This window comes from Rhododendron vialii, chromosome 10a (assembly GCF_030253575.1).
Source record: "Rhododendron vialii isolate Sample 1 chromosome 10a, ASM3025357v1".
In the NCBI taxonomy this organism is placed as follows: domain Eukaryota; kingdom Viridiplantae; phylum Streptophyta; class Magnoliopsida; order Ericales; family Ericaceae; genus Rhododendron; species Rhododendron vialii.
Window position 1 is genome coordinate 3,320,567 of NC_080566.1, and position 23,068 is coordinate 3,343,634.

General features: G+C 37.8%; 2 protein-coding genes across 2 annotated transcripts; both read left to right on the plus strand.

Moving 5' to 3' along the window:
- Positions 1-1,615: 1,615 nt before the first annotated feature.
- Positions 1,616-9,041, plus strand: LOC131304224 (translation factor GUF1 homolog, mitochondrial). The gene is made up of 11 exons (XM_058331374.1): positions 1,616-2,254; positions 3,208-3,958; positions 5,226-5,382; positions 5,470-5,524; positions 6,472-6,539; positions 6,622-6,726; positions 6,820-6,891; positions 7,205-7,318; positions 7,824-7,964; positions 8,047-8,106; positions 8,615-9,041. Exons 1-11 carry the CDS (start codon positions 1,862-1,864, stop codon positions 8,778-8,780), a joined length of 2,082 nt encoding a protein of 693 aa, XP_058187357.1. The 5' UTR covers positions 1,616-1,861; the 3' UTR covers positions 8,781-9,041.
- Positions 9,042-17,114: 8,073 nt separating this feature from the next.
- Positions 17,115-22,781, plus strand: LOC131304225 (WRKY transcription factor 72B-like). Its single transcript, XM_058331375.1, has 5 exons — positions 17,115-17,323; positions 17,570-17,659; positions 20,005-20,595; positions 21,035-21,148; positions 21,568-22,781. Exons 1-5 carry the CDS (start codon positions 17,228-17,230, stop codon positions 22,432-22,434), a joined length of 1,758 nt encoding a protein of 585 aa, XP_058187358.1. The 5' UTR covers positions 17,115-17,227; the 3' UTR covers positions 22,435-22,781.
- The last annotated feature ends 287 nt before the right edge of the window (positions 22,782-23,068 follow it).

Sequence of the window (23,068 nt, forward strand, 5' to 3'; positions counted from 1 at the left end):
TATGGTTTGTCGAAAACGAAACCAATTTTTCTTTTGGTAAAGGGGTTCATTTAAATATACTGAACATACATAATCACTAAGAAATACAATTACTGTACATAATTCTTGGTGCATTTCAAACCAAAAAGGCCCACTATTCTAGTTCGCAACATGCAATGTTTGATCAAAAAAATTTAGAATTTTTAGAGCCACAAAAGTAGCAGGATTTGGAGGCCATCAATGAGTAAATCACTCACTGGTCGGCTGGCTCTAATGCCCCTTTAACAAGCTAACAGCACACATTCTTGTAGAGTCTGTACACATTTATGGACATATCAACAACGTTTTTTTATTTTTATTTTTTTTTAAAGGGCATATCAAAGAGGAAGGAGGGTTCAGGACAGAAGACAGCCGGCTGTTTAACACTGCTTCGATCAGGGGCGGTCTTCTCGAGGGTCTCTAGCGAATAGAGTTCCAATGGGAATTAAGTTCTTTTGGCATTTAGGAGTCCCGAACTGAGGCATAGTACGCATTAGAATTGGTTGAGTAAACTTGGAGCCTTTTTGATGCTCAACTGGGTTCTTCATCCATGATCAGATGCTTTCTGCATTCGATTGCTGGTGGTACCATTACCCTCCTTCGGATGGAGGATCGAGATCTAGTACTGTTAGAGTAACAATTACTACTGTCCTTGATATTCCAGAAGCACACCTATGTCAGAAATCTGTCGGATTAAAGATGTGTCACTTGATGCATTTTCAGAAGTAGAAAAAAGAATTATCCCCCGGCCATATGGAGATTGGATGCACAACACAACACAACTGGAGACATGATCATATGAGCTTTGTTGATCTCCCTGCTTACCCTGAAATCATCTGAAGAAGAAGTTCCTACTTTCCCATAAATGAGCTTTGTTGACGATCAAATAGCACCCCATAAAATGCCGGCAAAGATGGATACAAAGGTGGGCTATGATTGTTACCACCATTCGTAATCATCATCTTGTTCATTTTATTTGGAGTTGTAAACTTGGACCACTTCTCCACGCGTTTCCTTTTCCTTTGGGACGAGAACATGGGGTTCTTTTAGTGTGCCAAACAAGCAACAGGGTTGTAGTACGTTTCGGTATGGCTTTTCGGGCTATAGTTATCACAATCCGGAGTGATCCTTGTTTGGAGTTTGTAGGGAAATCAAGTTAATCGGACATTTATAACAAAACATGATCAAGTGAGATTTTTCTTACAGTTCATTCTTTAAATTATACTAGCCGTTCATTTTCCAAAAGCACGTGATGTCTACTATATTTTCCAAAAGCACGTGATGTCTACTACATAGCTATCAATCTCTGCTCAACTTGATTTTTTCCAAAATTAAAGACCTTAGCAAACTCTATAAAGTGACCGTTTCATATACTGTTAATCATTTTTTGAAAGTTGCTTTCGACACTTTCTACAAATAAATGCCGCACTACAAGAATTTCCAGGGGACCAAGCCCACCGCTCATCTCTCTCTCAGACGATGAAATACTTTTAAATACGATAAAAGAGTAGTAAACTTTTTTAGTGTTCCTGAAAAATGAAAGTGTTCGTTCTTTTCAAAAAAAAAAAAAAAAAAAAGGAAAAAGAGTGAGGGTTATTGTTGGAGCACCTCTTAGAAAATTGGGACCAAACTACCCCAAGACGATTATTTGGTGACCGTAGTTGTAATAACCCTTCTGTATTCTAGTAATTCTTCAACTACTCTTTTGCCGCGAATTAGGGTTTATTTTTCCCCATAAATCATCAAATGATTTACTCCAGGAGATCTTAAAATAGCCCTGAACTTCTACCAGATTTGGGTTTCATCGTAAACCCTCAAATGGGTTGTTTCAGAAGAGCTTCATATGCTTCAGATTACCAAAGTTAAGGTCTTTGATATTCGATTAGGGTTTGATCGTAAACCTCAAATGGGTTATTTGAGAAGAGCTTCAAATACCATCAGTTTACCAAAGTTAAGGTCTTTATCTGCTATAAATAGAGTTAACCCAGTTGAGAGTAGACTCAATTGGAACCAATTTGGGTGGAATCACCATGCCTTCTGTTCTCATTCTCGCCAAAATAGCAAAGACAATGCCAATTCCATTGATTTAAGCCAGTACCCAACTGAAAGGATTAGGAATTTTTCCATTATTGCCCATGTTGATCACGGCAAGTCGACGCTTGCTGACCGGCTTTTGGAGCTCACCGGGACCATAAAGAGAGGACATGGTCAGCCTCAGTACCTAGATAAGTTACAGGTATGTTGCCTATGATTATAGTGAATTTATGTATTTTACTAGTATAGTTGCGAAACATGTGTTTAGAATACTTTCATTTGGTTGTGGTTTCTGGTTGTTGATTGGAAGTCAGAAAGAAAAAGAAGACGGATAGAGGAAATGTATAAGAGGGAAATGTGAGATGGAATCAGGAAGATTATGGAGCATAGGGTTTAGAAACAGCTGCGACTTAGCTAGTGTGAAACACTAGTTTCTTGTTGATAATCTGACTATTCTCTTACGCTCTTAAGGTCTTAGGTTCAAAACCTCCGAGGTTCTATCAACAGTTGAGGGGCCAGTCCATACGAGGCTTTGTCCAGGCTTTAAATGACCCTGCAGACCTCCACTCCTAGATGGTGGGATTGGTCCCCAAGGATTAGTCGATGTGTGTGAACTGGCCCGGACAGCTTGAGTTACAAACAAAAAACCTAACTATTCTCTATATTCATGGCATTTTATTTGGAAAAGAACTCTCTCACAAGTGTACTATTGAGATTTAGGTCTATTAGGCAGTTACCATTATGAGGCGTAGGTCGTAAGAGAAGTCAGAAGAGGTGAATTTAGTTATGGATACCTACTGATTTTATTTGGGCTAATAGGTTCATAAAGCGGTCCTAGAGACCTCCTAGAGACCTTGTTCGTTTGGTAACTTTGGGTATTTTAGTTTTGGTAGTGGGTGGAGAGAGAAATAGGGTAATGATTGGAGAGAGGGGTAATGATTGGAGAGAGATAGAGAGAGAAATGAAATTAATAATTGGAGAAATAGTGTAATGATTGGGGAAAGATATAAGGTAATGATTGGAAAACAAAGTTAAAATAAAGTAAATATGTTAAACGAACAAGGCCAATTTTTTCCTAATTTTCGCTGTTCTTCAATTTGCTTTTCTACACCTTGTTTATGTCTTATTTACATAACACAATTTGGATTCTCTTAGGTAGAAAGAGAAAGGGGAATAACCGTCAAAGCCCAGACAGCAACTATGTTCTATGATCACAAGTTTCAGGGTGCCAATGATATTGATGTGCAAGAACCCCGAAGGTTTTTGCTAAACTTAATCGACACCCCTGGTCATGTAGATTTCAGCTATGAAGTATCAAGATCCTTAGCTGCTTGTCAAGGTGCTCTTTTGGTTGTTGATGCTGCCCAAGGTGTCCAGGCACAAACTGTTGCCAACTTTTATCTTGCTTTTGAGTCCAACCTGACAATAATCCCTGTAATAAACAAAATTGACCAGCCAACTGCTGATCCAGATCGTGTTAAAGCTCAGCTGAAATCCATGTTTGATCTTGACCCAAATGGTGCTCTTTTAACTTCTGCGAAGACGGGTCAAGGTCTTGAGCACGTTCTTCCAGCTGTCATAGAGCGAATGCCTCCTCCTCCTGGGAACTGTAATTCACCTTTGCGTATGCTCTTGTTGGATTCTTATTACGACGAATACAAGGGAGTAATCTGCCATGTGGCAGTTGTTGACGGCACTTTGCGGAAAGGGGATAAAATTTCATCTGCAGCAACAGGTCAGTCTTATGAAGTTTTGGACGTGGGAATCATGCATCCAGAACTCACGCCTACTGGAGTCCTTTTAACTGGACAAGTGGGATATGTTGTCAGTGGCATGCGCTCAACTAAAGAGGCACGGGTTGGGGATACTTTGCATCAAAGTCGAAGCATTGTAGAACCACTTCCAGGTACTTACATTAACTGTTAATCCAACTTCAAACAGTTCATAGCTAACAATAGTGGACATTTCTAAGAATGGTCAGTGGGCCTGTGGAATGCAGGTTGGACACTGACACTCGTTGGAACTTGGAAACTTCCCAACAAGTCAGACATTTGGTCTGGATTGTGGCCTACCTGTTTTTAAAGGTTTTTGGAGCTGGATATGCTTTGAACAGTTGTGGACACATGTTTGTCGTTAAAACTCACACGAAACAAATTGAGTCTGGATAATATTATTACTTGTGATCTACTGAAAAAAAAGATGAAGATTTATACCCATAAATCCTTATATTTAAACTTCCGGAATTAATTTCATGTTTCATGTCGCATTTTCTTAGCATTTTTGAATGGGAATTCTTGTGTATGAAAAAGCATTTAATTATATAAGTTATACATTTTAAGCACATTCCCTGTTCAGCATTTCCTGTACTTTTTTTGAAATTTTTGATGTCTGGGTTGTCCGTGTTGTGTCGCTCATATGCGTCAGGCTTTTAGGTGACTAGGAATTTCTTGCCACCTCAGGTCCTTGTGGTTTTCTTCAGTGTGCTGATTGATTTCGGACTGCCTGGGTTTGTCATGTCGAAATAATTAAGTAGAGAAATTTGTATGCGAAAGAGTGACAAATCCCATCCAACCTTTCCTATCTGCACCTGTTTCAGTTTCTTTCTGCAGAAAACAATGGATGACTAACTATCTAGTGAAGTTAGGAAAATAGGTCTATAATGATAACTTGGATGAATACAGAGTTCAGCAAGATTTGTATTTGTTGGAGTCTGTCCCACATCGGTTAATTATCTCCTCCAAAACTAGTAAATGTGCTTGGGCGGCCTCTCCACTCATCGCCAATTGGTTTTGGGTTGGATGCTTTAAGATAGTATCGGAGCTAGGGTTTCGGAGAATTTGGCCCCTTGTTTGTGCCATAAGTGCACCGTTGTTTGTTGTGATCCATATGTCAATGGATCGTTGTTTACCATTCCACGTGCAAGTCGGGGGTCGCCCGTGCTGGGGAGTGCTGGAATTTGTCCCACATTGGTTATTTATCTCCTCCAAAACTAGTATATGAGCCTAAGGTGGCCTCTCCACTCATCACCAATTGGTTTTGAGTTGGATGTTTTAACAGTATTGATGATTGTTTATGCAAAAAACTATACGGAGTAGTATAAAATGCTAAGTTTGTACTTTTATGGTCCAGATCATTCTCTTCTCATCTGTTTTTCGTATTTGACATCTTTTCAGGTTTCAAGCCTGTAAAACACATGGTGTTTTCTGGTGTTTACCCAGTTGATGGATCCGATTTTGAGGCACTTAACCATGCAATAGAGAGACTCACATGCAATGATGCTAGTGTCTCAGTCACCAAGGAGAGTAGCACGGCACTTGGTCTTGGATTTAGGTGTGCTCCTTGTGGACTAGTTTACATTAACATATGACACTGCTTACATCGTCAAATCTGATTGTGCAAGTTGTGTCTTTTATGCAGGTGTGGTTTCTTAGGCTTGCTTCACATGGATGTCTTTCACCAGCGTCTTGAACAGGTGTTTCTATTCTCTTAAATAAATGTTCCACAAACCATGTCAAGATATGGTTACGGTCGTGTGTCGCAGTTTTTGTTTTTCTTCTTGTAATGGTTGTTCTGGGAAGTGAGAACCTGCCTCTAGACAGGCGCATGGAAAAAAAACTTCAACCACACATTTTGGATTCAATAGATCATGTGATAGTAAAAAGCCCACTAAGTAGTATGGAGAACACAGATTTTATGGATGCAAAGCCTGCGACAAGTTGACTAGCCTGGTGTTCATGTGGACAATTTTAACTATTTTCCATGATTAATACTGGTGCATAAAATGTTCAGTGAACACTCAGAATTCGGGTCTCAACAACAACAACAACAACAACAACAACAAAGGGAACTTGAATGTTTCGAGAAATTTCCTGTTCGCAAAAAGACACCACAAGTGAACTGTTGATGTTTGTGTTATGAATGCATATCGAGGAACGATGTGGCAAGCTGCGGTCATAATAACAGAGGCAGTTTGGCGAAGATGAATTGTTGTGCCTTTAGAATATAGCATTTAAAACCATAAATTGGAGGAACATATTCGTGCTGAAGAACGGAAATTGAAGAAAAGAGGAGTCACAACAGAAATAACTCAATTAAGTGTGGTCGTCAACATTTTGAAGATACAGACGTCATTGACATATAATATTGATTCTCTTTGTGGCATTTCAATGCAAGTGAAACTGTGATATTTAATATACCTGGTTTTTCTGGTATTCTTTGAGCCTTTATTGCATTTTTGACCATTTATATCCAGAATTTTTTTTATCAGTTTATATCCAGAATTATCTAGGTTTCACATCTATAAGAATTTACTATGTATGAATGTGGGAGTTAAAAAATTTGGTTGTCAAGTAAACTGTTTTTAAAGCTTTGATATTCACAAGTTTGCCTATTGTTGACCATGGTTGCATTATGATATAGGAGTATGGAGCTCACGTCATTTCTACTGTCCCAACAGTACCCTATATTTTTGAGTATTCAGATGGAAGGTATTTCGCACTTGTTTTGTCGTCTATTATGATTGGATTACATCATTGTTTAACAAGTAGCATATTTTGGCACCTTGATTAGCAAAGTACAAGTTCAAAATCCTGCTGCTTTGCCCTCAAATTCCAAACAACGGGTGACTGCTACTTGGGAACCGACTGTAATAGCTACAATAATTATCCCTAGTGAGTAAGCTCTCATAAACCCTTTGCACCTTACCTCATTATATATTTGCTGTGTGAAAATAACTTTTTGTCATTCTTCGTCTTTATGGACTTGAAGGTATGTGGGTCCTGTTATCACCCTTTGCTCTGAGCGGAGAGGGGAGCAGTTGGAGTACACATTTATAGATAGGTAACCTTTTGCCCATGAAAGTTAATTTCTTTTCCTTACAAATACACTTGCTCAGAGTTTCTAGTGATTTCACTTTGGTGATTGAAATACTGTTGGAAGGCAAAAACAGGATATGAATGATTTTTCCTACTGAATTGTCAGACTTCCTAATGAGTTTCTGTTTGATCTTTCGGAAAATCATGTAGTTTGGGTGTTAAATAGAATTGTCATGGTTTCTTTTTCTTACCCATCAACAATTTTGTATGCTTAACTAAGACCCTGCTGTTAAGTGAATGCTAACTGGAATACTGAATTTCTGAGTTTTCCCATGCAGTCAACGCGCCTTAATGAAGTATCGTTTGCCTTTAAGGGAAATTGTGGTTGACTTCTATAATGAGTTGAAGAGTATAACATCAGGGTATGCATCGTTTGATTACGAGGATTCCGAGTAAGTTTCTGTGCTCTCTCTCATGCGTATGGAGACTCTTGCACATAAATGCAGACAAGTTAAAAAATGCTTCAGCCTTGCATGGTATCTGTATATGAAAATTAGGGGTCACTCCATATTCCGATAGGTCCCCTCATGAGTTCTGCATGTGCTTGTAAATTGCAAGTAAGTTACGATGGTATAGGCTATATAAGAACTTCATGCCTTATGTTTACTGGAAATTTACTTGATGACTGTTAGAGCTTTTCCCTCATCGATTAACTTTTGTCTCCCAAACTAGTATATGAGTTTGGTCAGCCTCTCCACTCATTGCCAACTGCCCGTACTTAGAGGGAAGAGTTGAAGATGGTTCCATGTATTTAACTCAACCAAGCTTGGTTCTTATAGTCTTGAGCCCTTCCACCCATAGCAAATTATATTTGACTTGGATGTCTTCAAATTCCAACTCTCAACAGATGGTGATTCCTACTTAAAATGAGTTGTTTCGTGATGAATTACTTGACAGATATCAAGCCTCAGATTTGGTGAAACTTGATCTTCTCCTGAATGGACAACCAATTGATGCCATGACGGCAATTGTTCACAATTTGAAGGCGCAACGTCTTGGTCGTGATCTTGTGGAGAAGCTTAAGAAATTCATAGACAGGTTTACTGATTTCTGTGTCTTTTTTGTACTAGTTTTTTCTGCTTGTGTCAGTAGTTTTTCTTAAATTTCTGATGTGGAACAGGCAAATGTTTGAGATAACAATACAAGCTGCCATTGGATCAAAGGTGGTTGCAAGAGAGACGTAAGTCATATATTTGTCTTTCCATTTGCTGAATAATTTTCACTACCTGATCATGCCAAATTTTGGCGTTTGCTTCCCTACCAAATTATGTGGTGGTTTTGCTTGTTCCCTCCACACGATCTTCCTTGTCTAGATGGTGTGAGACCAATTGCAGCCTTGCAGGGGTTTGGCAGTTTTTTAAATGGCCTTCAGGATTATCAGTGATACAAAAGAACTCATTTCCTGCTATTTATGTTATGCATCTCTCTTGGTTAAATTTGATCTCTTTGTTGCGTTTTGTTGATTGGAACTGGCGAATTTCACTCAGGTATATGATGCTAATACGACCACTTTGGAAACTATGAGATTTATGTTTGTCTGATGGTGGCAACTTACGTTTAGGCACAAACTTCACTTGCATTCGCATTATTCTTGCAAAGCTACCCTAATTGTAGGGCTGTTCTGGACGTTTCGTTGTAATCACCCTCAGATCTTGCAGTTTAGATTAGGCCCCCTTTTGTTGTTTCAGGGTTTCAGCCATGAGGAAGAATGTACTAGCAAAGTGTTACGGTGGAGATGTGACTCGGAAGAGGAAGTTGTTAGAAAAGCAGAAGGAAGGAAAGAAACGAATGAAGCGCGTTGGCTCTGTTGACATACCACAGGAGGCTTTTCATGAACTGCTGAAGGTTTCCTAGATGGACCCTGTCAAAGATTGGCTGTGTTTGTAACCACTAACAGGTCTTTTTGCCCCTTCTCTATCCCTTCGACACTCATATTGGCTTTTGTGCTATTCATTACAAGGGTGCCTGAGATGGGCATCCAGTTTTGAGGATCTTTCGGTGGAAAATTGCTATTTTGAATAGAAAAGAAAGGATAATGAATTGATTTTAGTCGGAACTCAGAAACTTTGCTTGTCATTTGATTCTAATTCAATGTTCATGCATGCTTTTCTTCATCTCATATATTGCGCATCATACTAATCATTTTCATGACTTCTATATTGATCGTTTTCGGAACTTGTTTCTGGACAATCAGCCCAAATTATGGGTTGACTAATCTAAATATCAGGCTGGCCGAAATTGCGTACCCAGATATGGGTTGACTAATCTAAATATCAGGCTGGCCGAAATCGGGTACCCAGATATATAGCACTTGCTTTGTTTCTAAATATGGTTGACAAAAATTGAAAATATGGCCGACTATTTGTGTCTCCATCATGGTGGCTTATATGTTATAGTTGAAACTTTAAATAATCTTCTGCCCATCTTAAGCCCTACATATATTTTACAATAAACACCCATTTCAGCAAATAGATGGCTGGTTCCATAAAATAATTAAGCATGGTGATGTTGAAGGAGGATGATACTGACACAACCAAAAACTTTGGTTCCACCCAATTCTAAACTATGCCTGGGACCCCCCTTTTATCCTGCTATGCTCCTTTTCTTCTCCTCATTCATGAAAATTTACTAAACTATCCTTTGAAATCCACTTTTCATATATACATGAAAGGCAATTTGTTAATTTACTTGAAAAATACAAAGAAACAAGTTTTTGTGGATAAAATCAGTGTTAAAATCATTTTCCTAACTGTAAGACACCCATTTCAGCAGGTAGATGGCTGGTTCTCAGGTTCTCTAAATCACCATGTCTACTAAAGGATGATGATAATGCCACAACAAATAACTTTACTTCACTACAATTAAAACGGTTTATAGCAACGTCCAAAAACTTTGCTAAAAGTTTTGCGAAAAGCAGCTGTAGACCTGTGTGATCAGTACCAGCGGTTTACTGAAGTGCTGAGAGATACCCATCGCTGTATGATGTATCACTGTACCGGCGCTTCTTGCAAACGCTGGTGTCAACATTCTTTTTACCAGCGGTTTGTTTGGTAGCGGTTTCAGCCGCTTCCGCCCGACTCTAAATGCTGGTCAATTTGTGAAATTGCACCAACAGAGGGTGGAACCAGCCCTTCTTTTGGGTGCCCTTGTAGCTTCCATAAGTCAATTACTATGTCCTAACTAGTCTTCACAAACTCAAGTAATATTTCTGACAACGATGATTGTTTCAGGTTCAGCAAATATAACCCAAATCTCAATTTTTAAAATACTCACTTCAATGCCTAATCTAAACCATTGACCTGGCTCATTAGATAATCATTCACGAGGGTTTAACAACTCGGTCTCAAAAGTCTCCAATAAATAAACCATGTTATTTTTTTCATTACTCAATGCATGTGGACCACAATATCATATCCTAGTATACACCGCCCTTTTTCTCTGTGGGCTTAACAGTTCAATACAACTAATCAGAAAACATAAATAATCTTTCCATTTTCTATAGTCTTTGCACAATGGAATTAAATTACTTTTCACACAGAGCTGTGAATTAATTGTGAGGGCTGCTATACCTTATTGAACATCCATTGACAATTAATATGCTAAATTATCATGATTGGATTAGTGGGTCAGAGCTATTGCACATTATTAGGAGGTCAAAGGTTATCTACCCCTTCCAAAGTCGTAATATAATCTTTGAATATAATAAGCAAAAATCCGTCGTCATATTTGAACAGAAAAAGTTTCAGTTCAAATATGACAGCAGGGTTTTTGCTTAATAAAGGTGGTGCTCACATTAACTACGTCACAATACTGTTATAAGACCATATTATACAGAGATTAAGTTTGAGTTCAAATTGGACAAAGCAATAGCCTAGTTAAGGTGACGCTCTCATTTGATCACTTGATGTAATGTAGTAATGTTATGATAGATTAAGTTGCAGTTCAAATATAACAAAGGCTAGGTCAATTGAGTTAAGGTGGCGCTCTCATTTGATAACGTGTGATGTAAGATAACATTCGGATGCATTAAAGTTTCAATTCAAATATGAAAAGCCTAGGTTAATCGAGTTATTTGGGGCCGGTGGGGTCCCAGGCCCCACTGGATTTCTTTTTTATTTTTAAAGACATGTATATATTGTATTTTTGTCTTATAAATTGTCATTCATGAATACATTTTGTATATCATTCATTCTCGATTTCTTGTCAAGTATTGGAACAATTTCCCTCATAGGCCAAAATGGGATGTCTAATTCAAAAAATAGTCACTACTTATTATTTGAAACTCTCGATTGCGTGATGTACATCCAAAATTCTAAAGTGGCTAAACTATGGATTATATGTGTTATACTTAACAAATGTTTACAATTTTAACAATGGTCATGTTTTCTTCTCTCTGTTGATGTAACTCACAACGCAATTTAAATATGAAAAAATGTATTCTTTATTATGAACGTAACATTGCTAAATACTGACATAGTAGTTATTGTGAATTGAGTAAAGATAGGTTACAAAGAAAGATCCCTCACTACACAGTTTTCATAGACACATACACAAGCGATTCTCTTAGACCTGACCAGCTACGACAATTAAGAAGTCAATAACCTCTCACCGCCGATCACGTCACTCAGTTTTTCTACCACCAAATTAGTAGAAACAGTTAATCACTCACAATATATAAATACAATTAAAACTAATTAAATAAAATGAAAAGAAGTTGTTATCCAGTCTTATAAGTCAAACTATTTCATCAGCTCACCACTTTTGTCTTCGTCCTAGCTTTTTGAGGAAGAAAAGATATTGAAGAGTGGAGAGAGAGAGAGATTTTCTCTGGCTTTAAATCGGGTCCCAGCTATTAGACGATGAGATTGGTTTCTTAAAATTAATCGAGATGCGTGTATATATGCTAGTAAATAAAAAAAATTACTATATGTTCTTAGAGTTCTGCAAACTCTTAACACCTACTATGTGTTTCTCAAATTGCGACGTATCGTACTATCCCATATGCCAAGCTATATATTGATTCATATTTATCGGGTGAAACGTTGATACACAAGATTCATACCATTAGCGATTCGTTTGTACGGCTCAGTTTGGTACTCTTAAAAATCGATTCATTTGGTCAACATGTTTCACTTGCAAATGGAATAATTTGAAGTCATCAAGTAATTGTTTGGCAATGTGTGACGATTTGAGTGTCGAAAGCTTTTCGAGGCGACCATTAGGGTTATATGTACTTAAAAAATTAAATTCATCGAGTCTACATCTCTTGCCATACAAACAAGGGTTTCTGTAAAGTAGAACACATGAACCGGCCTCAATTTATCAGTTAAGACAAACTTTACTATCGATGCAGACCTTGACTAATCACTTTTAGAATAGGTTTTCTAATCCATATTACAAGAAATCGTGACCGAATCAGAGTGATTTATGATTTGATTTAGTTTACGATTCATCAGAAAGTTGCGATTCAACCGAATTAAATTAAACATAAACGGCCGTTGGTCAACCATGTTCCAGTAAGTAAATATTGATGACAATGGGACCATCTTCACAGTTGTTGAGATTCTGATGGTACATGAGACGAGTAGTCAACGCGAGGATTCACTTTAAGAATGCAATTATCTTAGGAATGAGATGTCCCCAAAGAAAGTCAAAGGTCTTGTTCGGTTCATTTCTGGCCCTTTTTGGACTCTCTTTGATAATCCAAATCATTCGTATATATTAATTCTAGAATTCATCGAGAATATTAATGATATCGAAGGTTATATTCACTGAATGTCAATTGATATACTTTCGAAACAAATTTATGTTGAGATAAATGATTCTGATCCAGTATTCTAATCATTATTTTTTGAAGATAATTGTATTCGAAAATCATATCTATTGAAATGAGCCTGAAAAGGTTGCAAATGCACTTAACACGACTCTTGGACTCTTGTACCGGAGAGGATTGTGTTAGAAATTGGTAGAAATTGCAACTGAGACTGCCACATAGATTGATGCATCTTTAGGTGATATATGAAAGTCAATTTCAAATCAGAAATGATATCTACACCGATGAATAATGCACAGATCTTGCACTGATCAAGATATGAGGCTCATTACGGGTTCCACACAAACGATCCAAACCGTTCATTAAATTTAAAACATTTTTTCAAAGGCTCCCATGAAAAATCAGTTCAATCCAATACCTATAAATACTTGAGCCAATCATCTAAGGTTTTGTTCAGTTTCGGATCTGCATGAAAAGTTAGATAATTGGATCGAGTACTTCCTGATATCAGATTGAGCTGATTTTTCACGAGAGCCCTTGAAAAAATATTTTAAATTTAATGAATGGATCGGATTCTTTTTGTGGGACCCGTAGTGGACCCCACAACTTGATTAGTGCATGATTTGTACGCTATTCATCTGTGTGGCATGATTTGTACGCTATTCATGTGTGTGAATAGCACATTTCATTTCAAATTCAGTCCCAATGGGTTGGCCTAGTAATCATCACGACTTGAAACATAAGAATTTATTTTCTTCCAAGGTTTCAGGTTTGAAACTTCTTAGGTGCTATTAACGATTCTCTGGGTCAGTGCATACAGATATTTGCTCCGATTTTAATTGAGCTCCAAACAAGTGAATGATGGAATGAGACCCACAAGATTGATCGAGGTGCGAGTAAATTGGCCCAGATACCTGACTTGTCCAAAAGAAAAAAAAAATCTATTTGGTGTGTTGTATTTTACAACTCCAATTAGGAGTACTTGAAAGCACTATGTTGTTTTATGGGCAAGTCCACTTTGACCCCTTGTGGTTATAGCCATATAAAGATGTCTCCCTCATGGTTAAAAACTGACCACATAATCTATCTGTGATTTTGAAAATGTGCAGATAGACCCCCTGCTGTCATGTTTTTCATCCATATTAACGGATACAACATTAAAAGACTGATATACTCTCATCATGTCTCTTAATTATTCTTTTTTTTTTAAATCTAACCACACCATCCCCTATACCAAAAATTGAATCAAAACCGTTCATATTGTAAATTTTGACGAGTACTACATTTATGCCAAAATTCAAGTCAATCAAAAAATGACGAGCTCATAGTCGAATCGATTTTGTTATGAAATTAAATTTTCAATTTTGAATTTACTAAAAATTAGATTATTGGGTTATTGATGCCTGATCGAGATAATTTTTTACAGAAATACTCTATTCTTTATTTAATACATTATGAACGACTCAGATTACATTCTAGAGGTGTGTGAGATACACCTCTATTAATATGGATGGAAAACATGACGGCATGAGGTTTATCCGCACATTTTCAAAACCACAAATAGATTATGTGATCAGTTGTGAATCATGAAGGAGGTATCCGCACATGGCGATAACTACCGAGGGTTAAAGTAGACTTTGCCCTTGTTTTATATAGTTCAAAAAATATCCATATGGTTGAAATTACTATAATCTTAAACCAATTATGAGACCAATTTTTCTAACACCACACCCAATCACACCTCCAAATATACACCCATACTCACAATAAAAGTGGGATCCACACACACTGAGTGTGTAGTGTGTGCGGGCTCCACCCCTATTGTGAGTGTAGATGTGTATTTGGATGTGTAGTTGGGTGTGATTGTAGAATAACTCCTTATTAGACATTGTGCCGAACTCGGATCCCCATGGACTTCTCGGTCACGGAACCTTGGAAAAGGTGATGCAACTTTGTAGTGTGTGCTAATTAATTAAAAGCTTTTCATGATTTGATTATTCCAAATTAATTAGATTCACTTACGTATATAAGATTTTAGAGACTTTTGAGGGAGAGAATATGTTAACAATTGTACATGTCAACTCTATTTGGTTCTGAGAAAAACGAATTAATGAGAAGAAAATTCAACTTTTTTTTCATTTTTGATTTGTTTAGAAAAAAAAAAGAAAAATACTAAAACGTAAAGCTAACTTAGCGAAGGAACTTTATTTGAGATAGTGCATCCCTTGTAACCATTGGGGAGATACAAGATTCGAGCTTGTTGAAAATAGAAAATGTTGTGTTTGGGGTGTTGATTGTGAGGTTTTCTTTTTTTCTTTTTCCTTTTCTTTTGCTTTTTGCTTTTCGTTTTTTCCTTTTGTATGACTCTCTCACCCCTTTTGGATGTTGGCCGCCGTTTCTTGTCAAGGATCTCTTCTACCATTTATTAGACCGGTCTCTATTACTGTTCCATTGGAGGGTGTGATGCGGTTGTGGTGGATTTTGTGAAAAGGAGTGACTTTTGTGTAGCTCATAGTTTTGCTCTTCAAGCAGTGAGAAGTGTTGGTTGTAAGATTTGAGAGTTTAGTCCTATTTGTGGTGTCTATCTCCCTTCCATGGGAATGAATGCTCATTCTGATGTTTTTCGTTGCTATCATTTATAAAATCTTATCTTATCGTTTGACAAAAGAAAAAAAAAATCACATCTCCTACTAGGTAATTAAGATACTAACAAGTGTTTTAGTCCGTGTATCAATAAGAGTTTGACTACACATGAGGGAGATAGGGTGAAGATTTTTTTGTTTTGAAACAATAAAAATATTATTAATGACAAACTCGATAATGGGTACATCAAGGGAGATAGGTTGAAGATATAAAAGTAAAATGACCTCTCTTTCAAATAATTTAATTAAACTTTCGATTCGTTGGTGATCAACAATCACCTCATGGAGAACCAAATTAACTAGGGACCAAAAAGGCAAAAAGAAGAAGAAGAAGGCCAGAACGTAATTATCTTCCCTACTTTCCTCAAGTTTCAATAGTGGCCCTATATTGAAAAAATATCTTACTCGGCCCTCCATCACAAAACCGAAAGCGCAAGCCATGAAAATGTACAAGTAAAAATCCTATGAAAAGATACAAAACATTGACAATACATACGAAATGAAGCTGTTTGTTCCAATTTTGATTGGCGGCGATGAGATTTTAGTCTTATCTAGTAGATGTCGGTATCTATACGCTTTCAACGGTTATGAAAAGACACCCTAAGGGTGGGAGATTTTTTATGGGTGGCGTGCGTCGAAAGATATTCTCACAATTTAAATTGTACGAATTATCATATGTGTCGATGTAATACCCTAGTACAAATTAACCACGGGACGGCTGGACATGGACGACCTAAAGGTCAAAAAACTCTCTATAAGTATTATAATAAGATTTCTTCCAAGTATTTCAATTTATATAAGTTCGCCTTCAAAATTTAATATGTTTGTTCCAAAAAAAAATTCATTAGAGATAAACTTATGCCCCCTAAAGTTGAAATTGTGTGTCCGCGCTTATTATTCCGCCTGTTAAAACCGCTGCTGCTTGGGCGAAGCAGTCACCGGCCGAGTCTATTGACCGGATGTCATGCTTTATTATTTTTCTCTCTGTACGAAGCTTCAAAGCTTGTACTAGATGATCATATGATTGTAGTCTTATTTGAGTAAGAGTCCTCTCATGCGACAATTCATGTGATGCAAAATGAGACCCATCAAAGTCTTATATGAGGATCTGAGCCGGTTATTTCGTAGATATTCATGTCTAACATTATCCTAGGCAAAAGTCGATCAAGTTGATCATGCAGCGCTAAAGGCATGATCGAATCTATTTCTTAAGAGATATGAACGCCAAAGTTGACCAACTATCCGTCAAGACAAATAAGGTTCATCTTAGTAAATACCGATCTCCGATTAGCCTATTTTTTTACAAGAACAACATATGTATCAAGACTTACAAAATGAACGTCTCATATCTTCAAACTAAAGGATGGCGAGTCTTACTTGGCGTCGCACGAAAAGTTTCTCCGAGAATTATCGCATGACAGGATCTTGATTCTTGGTTTATAAGATTGGCTAGCTCCCGAGTAATACGGGTCTCTCTCTCTCTCTCTAAATTAGTCTAAACTTGTAAAGCTCATCTCTGTCATAAGCGTTGAAGTTGAATTCTTCGTATTGATAATGCGATTAGAAAAACGGAAAAACCAGTGTGTGGGTAAAGGCAGCAGTTGACATTTTCGAGTGTGCATGCGTAATGGACGAAAGATGAGCACTTAGATTTGGGTTTTTTTAAAACTAAGTCAGAATCTAATGACCTCCTTTTATATATATATATATATATATAAGTAAGAAGGGGAAGAGCTATATAGCAACATAAAGGGGTCAATCCTATTATCCCATAAATGCAACTTAATTAGAGAGAGAGAGAGAGAGAGAGAGAGAGAGAGAGAGAGAGAGAGAGAGAGAGAGAGAGAGAGAGAGAGGAGCAAGAGTTGATCATACGGGTCAAGCAAATGGAGGGAAGGTTAAATGCATCCACCACCTCTGGTTCTGAATTTCAAGAAGACAAAAGTGATGGTTCCTTTGGCCATGATCAAGAACTTCCAAGGGTACTCTCCCTCCCCCTCTCTCTCTCTCTCAACATTTTTTTCTTAATTACTACATCTGTCAAAAAAGACTATCTGATACACAAGACAAGAACAGGATGCGCGCGCGCGCGTACACACACACATATATATATATTTTTTTTGCAGAAGACTTTAAATTGTTTCCACAAATTAAATTGTGAATTTTTTTTTTTACACACATGTATTCTTTTTAAGTTCTCATTTTGTGTTTCTTGTGTTAATTTTCAGGGTGGGAGTAGAGGGCAATTCGATGATGAGGCTAATTGGAAATCATCGTCACCCAACCTGATCAAGAGCTCAGGGATTAACAGGAAGGAGGTAATTAATCCATAGAATTCAGAAATTACCATGACACTAAATTAAATTTAATAACTATTATTGAGTTGAACTTGCAAATATTTATTTCAAACAGTATCTACTCTTGTGAGGTAAGTTCATACGAGATTTCTATCCCGATTTTAATTGGGTCCTTCTTCTTCTTTTATTTATTTAATTGGGTCCTTCGCTTGTGGATGGATTGGTTTCACATGAACTAGTTGATGCGCGCATAGGTTTGAGAAATTATTTGCAGAAGAAAGTTTGGCAGATCTACCTGCTTAATTATTAATGTTTTCATTTTTTTAACCACAATTTAGAAGCAAATAAACAATGAAAGGATATATCATGAAGGTGATAATTGAGGTAGTAAGTGGAAATTAAAGATACAAAAGAAAAAAACAAAGGCCTTGGACCTGGGGGGAAGCATAATTCAAATTAATCTAGTGAGAAATTAATCCCTTTAGTCAAGATCATGTTTTAAACATTAATATTTGAGTGTCATAGGTTAGAAAGGGCTGCTACCTGCCATCCATTTTCCGTCATCAATATTTACTTATCTTACAGAACACGTATCGAGATTCAGGATAAGATGTGCGCGCGTAGATTTCGTGTTTGTGCATTTTTTTCCAAAAATATAACGAGCATCGAAATAGACGGTGAAATGAACACGTGCTAAAATTATGATCACGCTTCATTTTTTTATTTATGTACAATGCAGAAAATTGTTAGAATCCAATTAGGTCATATAAGTTAATCGTAGACAACAGCTTTGACTGGCCATATCGGTCTAAGATTTTTTAATTTTTTTCAAAGATGTCATGCAAGATGTCAAAATGAGGAATATTATTGGGTCGTTGATCGATCGCGATATTCGATTCCTTAGCTAGCCTCTTGTCATCGGTGACATGCAATTGACCAAATCTATAGCGCGATCTGACCTGTTCACCTTTACTTGGTAACTTATTGCTAAATGCTATGTACGTATAGGAAGCCGAATATATAGACAAACCAAAGTATTTATTCATCCAAAATATTCTGACGATCGATGTTGCTATCTCTAGATCTCTTGAGTCCATCAACTCCATAAAAAGGTGCTTATATTTGTATGATACTTTTACCGTGCCGTACTTCTTTCAATTACTTTCAGAGAAATGCTACAATACAGACTCGATATTTGCATATATAAGCTATACATCGTTTAGATTATACAGAATTATTTACATCAATCTTAAATTCATAACTTTTATGCCTATCGAAGGTCATATATAGCATTGGCGCATAAGTCCATAACGGTAATTAAACCTAAATTCATAGCATTCCTATGTTATGAGTTTTTGACTTGACACTAAGAATTTTTATCCACATGTCTTGAATTTGCTTTTTGTTTTACACAAATGAAATAGTTTTTTTTAAAAAACGTTATGATCTTAAGACGGATGAAAGGGATGCATACTGTATTGTAAAACTTGCATGAATTTGAAAATTCTGTAGGGCGCTCCATGTAGTACACCTCTGTAGGGCAGATTTTCTGTATTCTCAGCAGACTTTTTTTTAATAGCAAAAAGATTTTATTAATTTTTATAAACAATTGCAAAGATTAAATGGAATAAGCGCACACCGGCAAAAGCCACTTAAGACCACCCAAGAACAACGGCAAAGAAGGCAAGATACCAACCGAACACTAAAAACCCAAAGCAAACCGACCTGAACACAAGCAAATACTAAGCGAGCCTCAAGACCAAAAACAAAAAGTAAGACCCTACAGCATCAACACCGCCGCCTAAAGACCACCCGCAAGCCACCAAAAAGCCAGAAAAACAAAACATCGAAACCAAACACACCCGCCAGGACCCACAAGAAAAAATGAGCTCCAAAGAAAGGAAAACGATAACCCCCATACTGCTGAAAGAGACCGAAAAGCCAAACAACAAAAGCACCGAAACCTAAACACCAATCGCAGGCAACCACAAGAAAAGCTGGAACTCCAAAGAAAGGGAAGCGTCATCCCCCATATCAGAAAAATCTCCCTCTTCTAACTCCGCATATTTCTTCAACGCTTCCTCCCTATCAGCAATCTCCTCCTCTTCCATTTCAACCAATCTCTTCAAATTAAAATTTCGGCCCCCTTTGCAAATAATTCCCAACCTAGCACCAACACATCCATCATCGTGCGAGCATTCTTGAATAAAAAAGAATTTTTATTCTGAATATCATCGATGGAAGACTTAGAAGAGGAAGATACCACCTTATATTTTTCTAAAAATGTCACTAGTTTTCGTTATTGATGTTAACTGTGTACAAAATTTGCATTTATTCTCATAAGCCGGAACTCATTTTCTCTCCAGGAGAAAGAACTCGAATCAGCGAAAGCCGAAATGACCGAAGTGAGAGAAGAAAACGCGAGACTAAAGACAATGCTACAGAAAATCAAGGACGATTACCGATCCCTCCATATGCGATTCATCGACATGATTCAACAAGAAGAACCCAAAAACAGCAGCAGCAACAATAACAATAATAACAAGCCATCTCTCTCCCGGGAGAACATCGAAGAGACCGAGTCGTTGATATCCCTTCGCCTTGGAACGAGCACTAGCGAGCCCAAGAGAGACGATCACAACACCACGAGCAGCTCGAGCAAGACGAGAGAGGACAACAGCGAACATCTGCAGCTGAAAGAGAGTCTTAAACTCGGATTGGATTATAATTTGGAAGCATCGAAGTCGGATTGCATGGAGGTGATGGCACCGGAACGAAGTCCGGAGAACAGTGTGGAGGAGATCATAACAAAGGACGAGGAGGCCGCGGGAGAGACGTGGCCGCCGAGTAAGGCTTTGAAGACGGCGAGAAGTAACGGCGGAGAGGAAGAGATTTCGCAGCAGGCGAGTGTGAAGAGGGCTAGGGTTTCTGTGAGGGCTAGATGTGATACACCAACAGTAAGGCTCCATTCTTGTAAACTTTGTTTTTCTTCGTTTTATGTGTTTTTCATTTTTTTTTTCATTTTTATTAGATTCATGTTATATTTTTTGGATTAATCAATTTAAACAGTTGTTTTACTTGTCTAAAGTATCGTCTTATTTGAATTTTTTTAACATCGGTCCATACTTTAATTTATACTTAATTCCAAAAATTACGATGAAATGTCAAACCAAAAGTTACATAAAATAAAAATATCAAAATAAGTCAAATTCTTCACGTAATTATTATTATTTTTTTGAACAGCAGTAATCAAAATTGATTTATATACTCCTAGTATGTCATGCATTTGATATTCCAAATTACATTTACATGCATGTGTTACATTGAATATCTTAGTACGTATAGGGTGACAAATTGATCTAAGAGAGGGTTTTGTTGGATTGGTTAATTTGACAGATGAATGACGGATGCCAGTGGAGGAAATACGGGCAGAAAATTGCGAAAGGAAACCCTTGCCCGCGAGCATACTATCGTTGTACGGTTGCAGCAGCATGCCCAGTCAGAAAACAGGTATATAAGTTTTTATATATGAGAAATTTTTGGTGCCGGGTGGGTGGGTACTACGTGGCCACGGGCCATGCCCACCACATGGTGCCTGCTCCTCACCCAAAGTTAATTCCTCTTATACTCCGTTGATGTATATCTTCCCAATAAATAGAATAAGATATAACCGTACTCATTTGAAATTTTAGTTAGTCCGTTAGAGTACCATGCAACAAATAACTGAATTGAGCTCATTCCCACTTTCTGACCTCTTAACAATATTCATAGGGCGATCAATTACGCTTGGCTTGTCGGCGTCAATTTTTATAGTTCAACTCGAACAATCTGTTAAATATATAGGTGAATACGAGTAAAATCGAAATAGACCGGTGTAATTGTTGCACCAATATCTACTCTAGAATCATGACGATGTTTTCGAAATTTAGGTTCAACGATGTGCGGAGGACATGTCCATCTTGATCACAACCTACGAGGGAACTCACAACCACCCGCTTCCCGTCGCGGCGACAGCCATGGCTTCCACCACCTCCGCAGCCGCCTCGATGCTGATCTCCGGCTCCTCAACTTCTCAACCAGGGTTGATTCCACCAGCAGCAGCCGCTGCCTCGGCCGCGTTAACGACCAATAACCTCCACGGATTGAACTTCTCTCTCTCCGATAACTCCAGAGCAAGACCATTCCACTTCCCAAACACCTCCTCCTCAGCACTGCCTTTCCCAACCATCACTTTGGACCTCACTTCAAATAGTACTCCATCCCATCATTCCAACCTTTTCTCTTCAGTTTTTCCCCAATCCCCAAAATACCCTTCAAACAGTCTCAGCTTTTCCACAGAATCCAACATGGTACCTACTATTTGGGGAAATGGGTACTTGAAAAATGGGTACAGTAATACAAATATTGGGTCAGTTAATTTTGGAAGATTACATTCCCAATTACTAGACCAATTCAACAATTACCAGAAGAGCAGCCAAGCTTCTTCTCAGCAGGTCTTGACAGAGACCTTGACAAAGGCAATCACGTCGGACCCGAGCTTCCGGTCCGTGATTGCGGCGGCGATTTCTTCCCTGGCGGCCGAGGGCGGCGGAAACCAGGGCGGAGGAGGGGAGAATATGGGGCAGAAATTGAAGTGGGGGGAGGCAATGCAGGCCGTTAGTTCGAATCCTCTGGCGCCGAACGGGAAACTAGTTTGCGCTACGAATTACTTGAACCACCAACAACCTCCGTTGCCATTTTCTCTATCTAAGAACAATTCCAAGGAAGCTGCTGGTAGTAGGGATCAGATGAATTGATGGGTTCTCTTTGCAAATTTTGACTGTCGAAAATGGTGCTGACTTTTGAAATTTGAAAATTGTTCATGAGCTAAAGGACGGTCCGGGTGCAATCGTAAGGTTGCCCCGACGCGCACGTGATCTGGTGGTCACGGATTTGAGCCGTGAAAATAGCATCTCTAAGTATGGGATGCGGTAAGATTGCAAACATCTAATCCTTCTGTTCGTGCACTTAAAATTTTCAATACGTGTAATTGTTGTTTCTTCTTTTATTTTTTATCTTTTCATATACTTGGACTGAATGGTATCAAATGTGTTGATAGATCAATGAAAGCAAGATCGTTCAACTCATCTCTTTTGAGATACAATCCTCTCTTCTTCTCTTTTTGATCAGTGAGATACAATTCTCATTGATCTAAATGTTTCTGATCTATGTTTTAGAAACGTAATTCCGCTGAATTGGCTTCCTGAAAAAGTCACTTCGTTCTATTTAATTTTTTTATTGCTTCCTTTCGCGTTTCAGCACGACATTTTTGGGACGAATTTATAATATTAGGGTTGAAAATAAAAGAATGCAAATGAATTGGCAGCAACATTAGTTTTGTTAAATCTAGCCAATGAATTTGCGTTGAAATTCAACCAATGGTCTAAATTT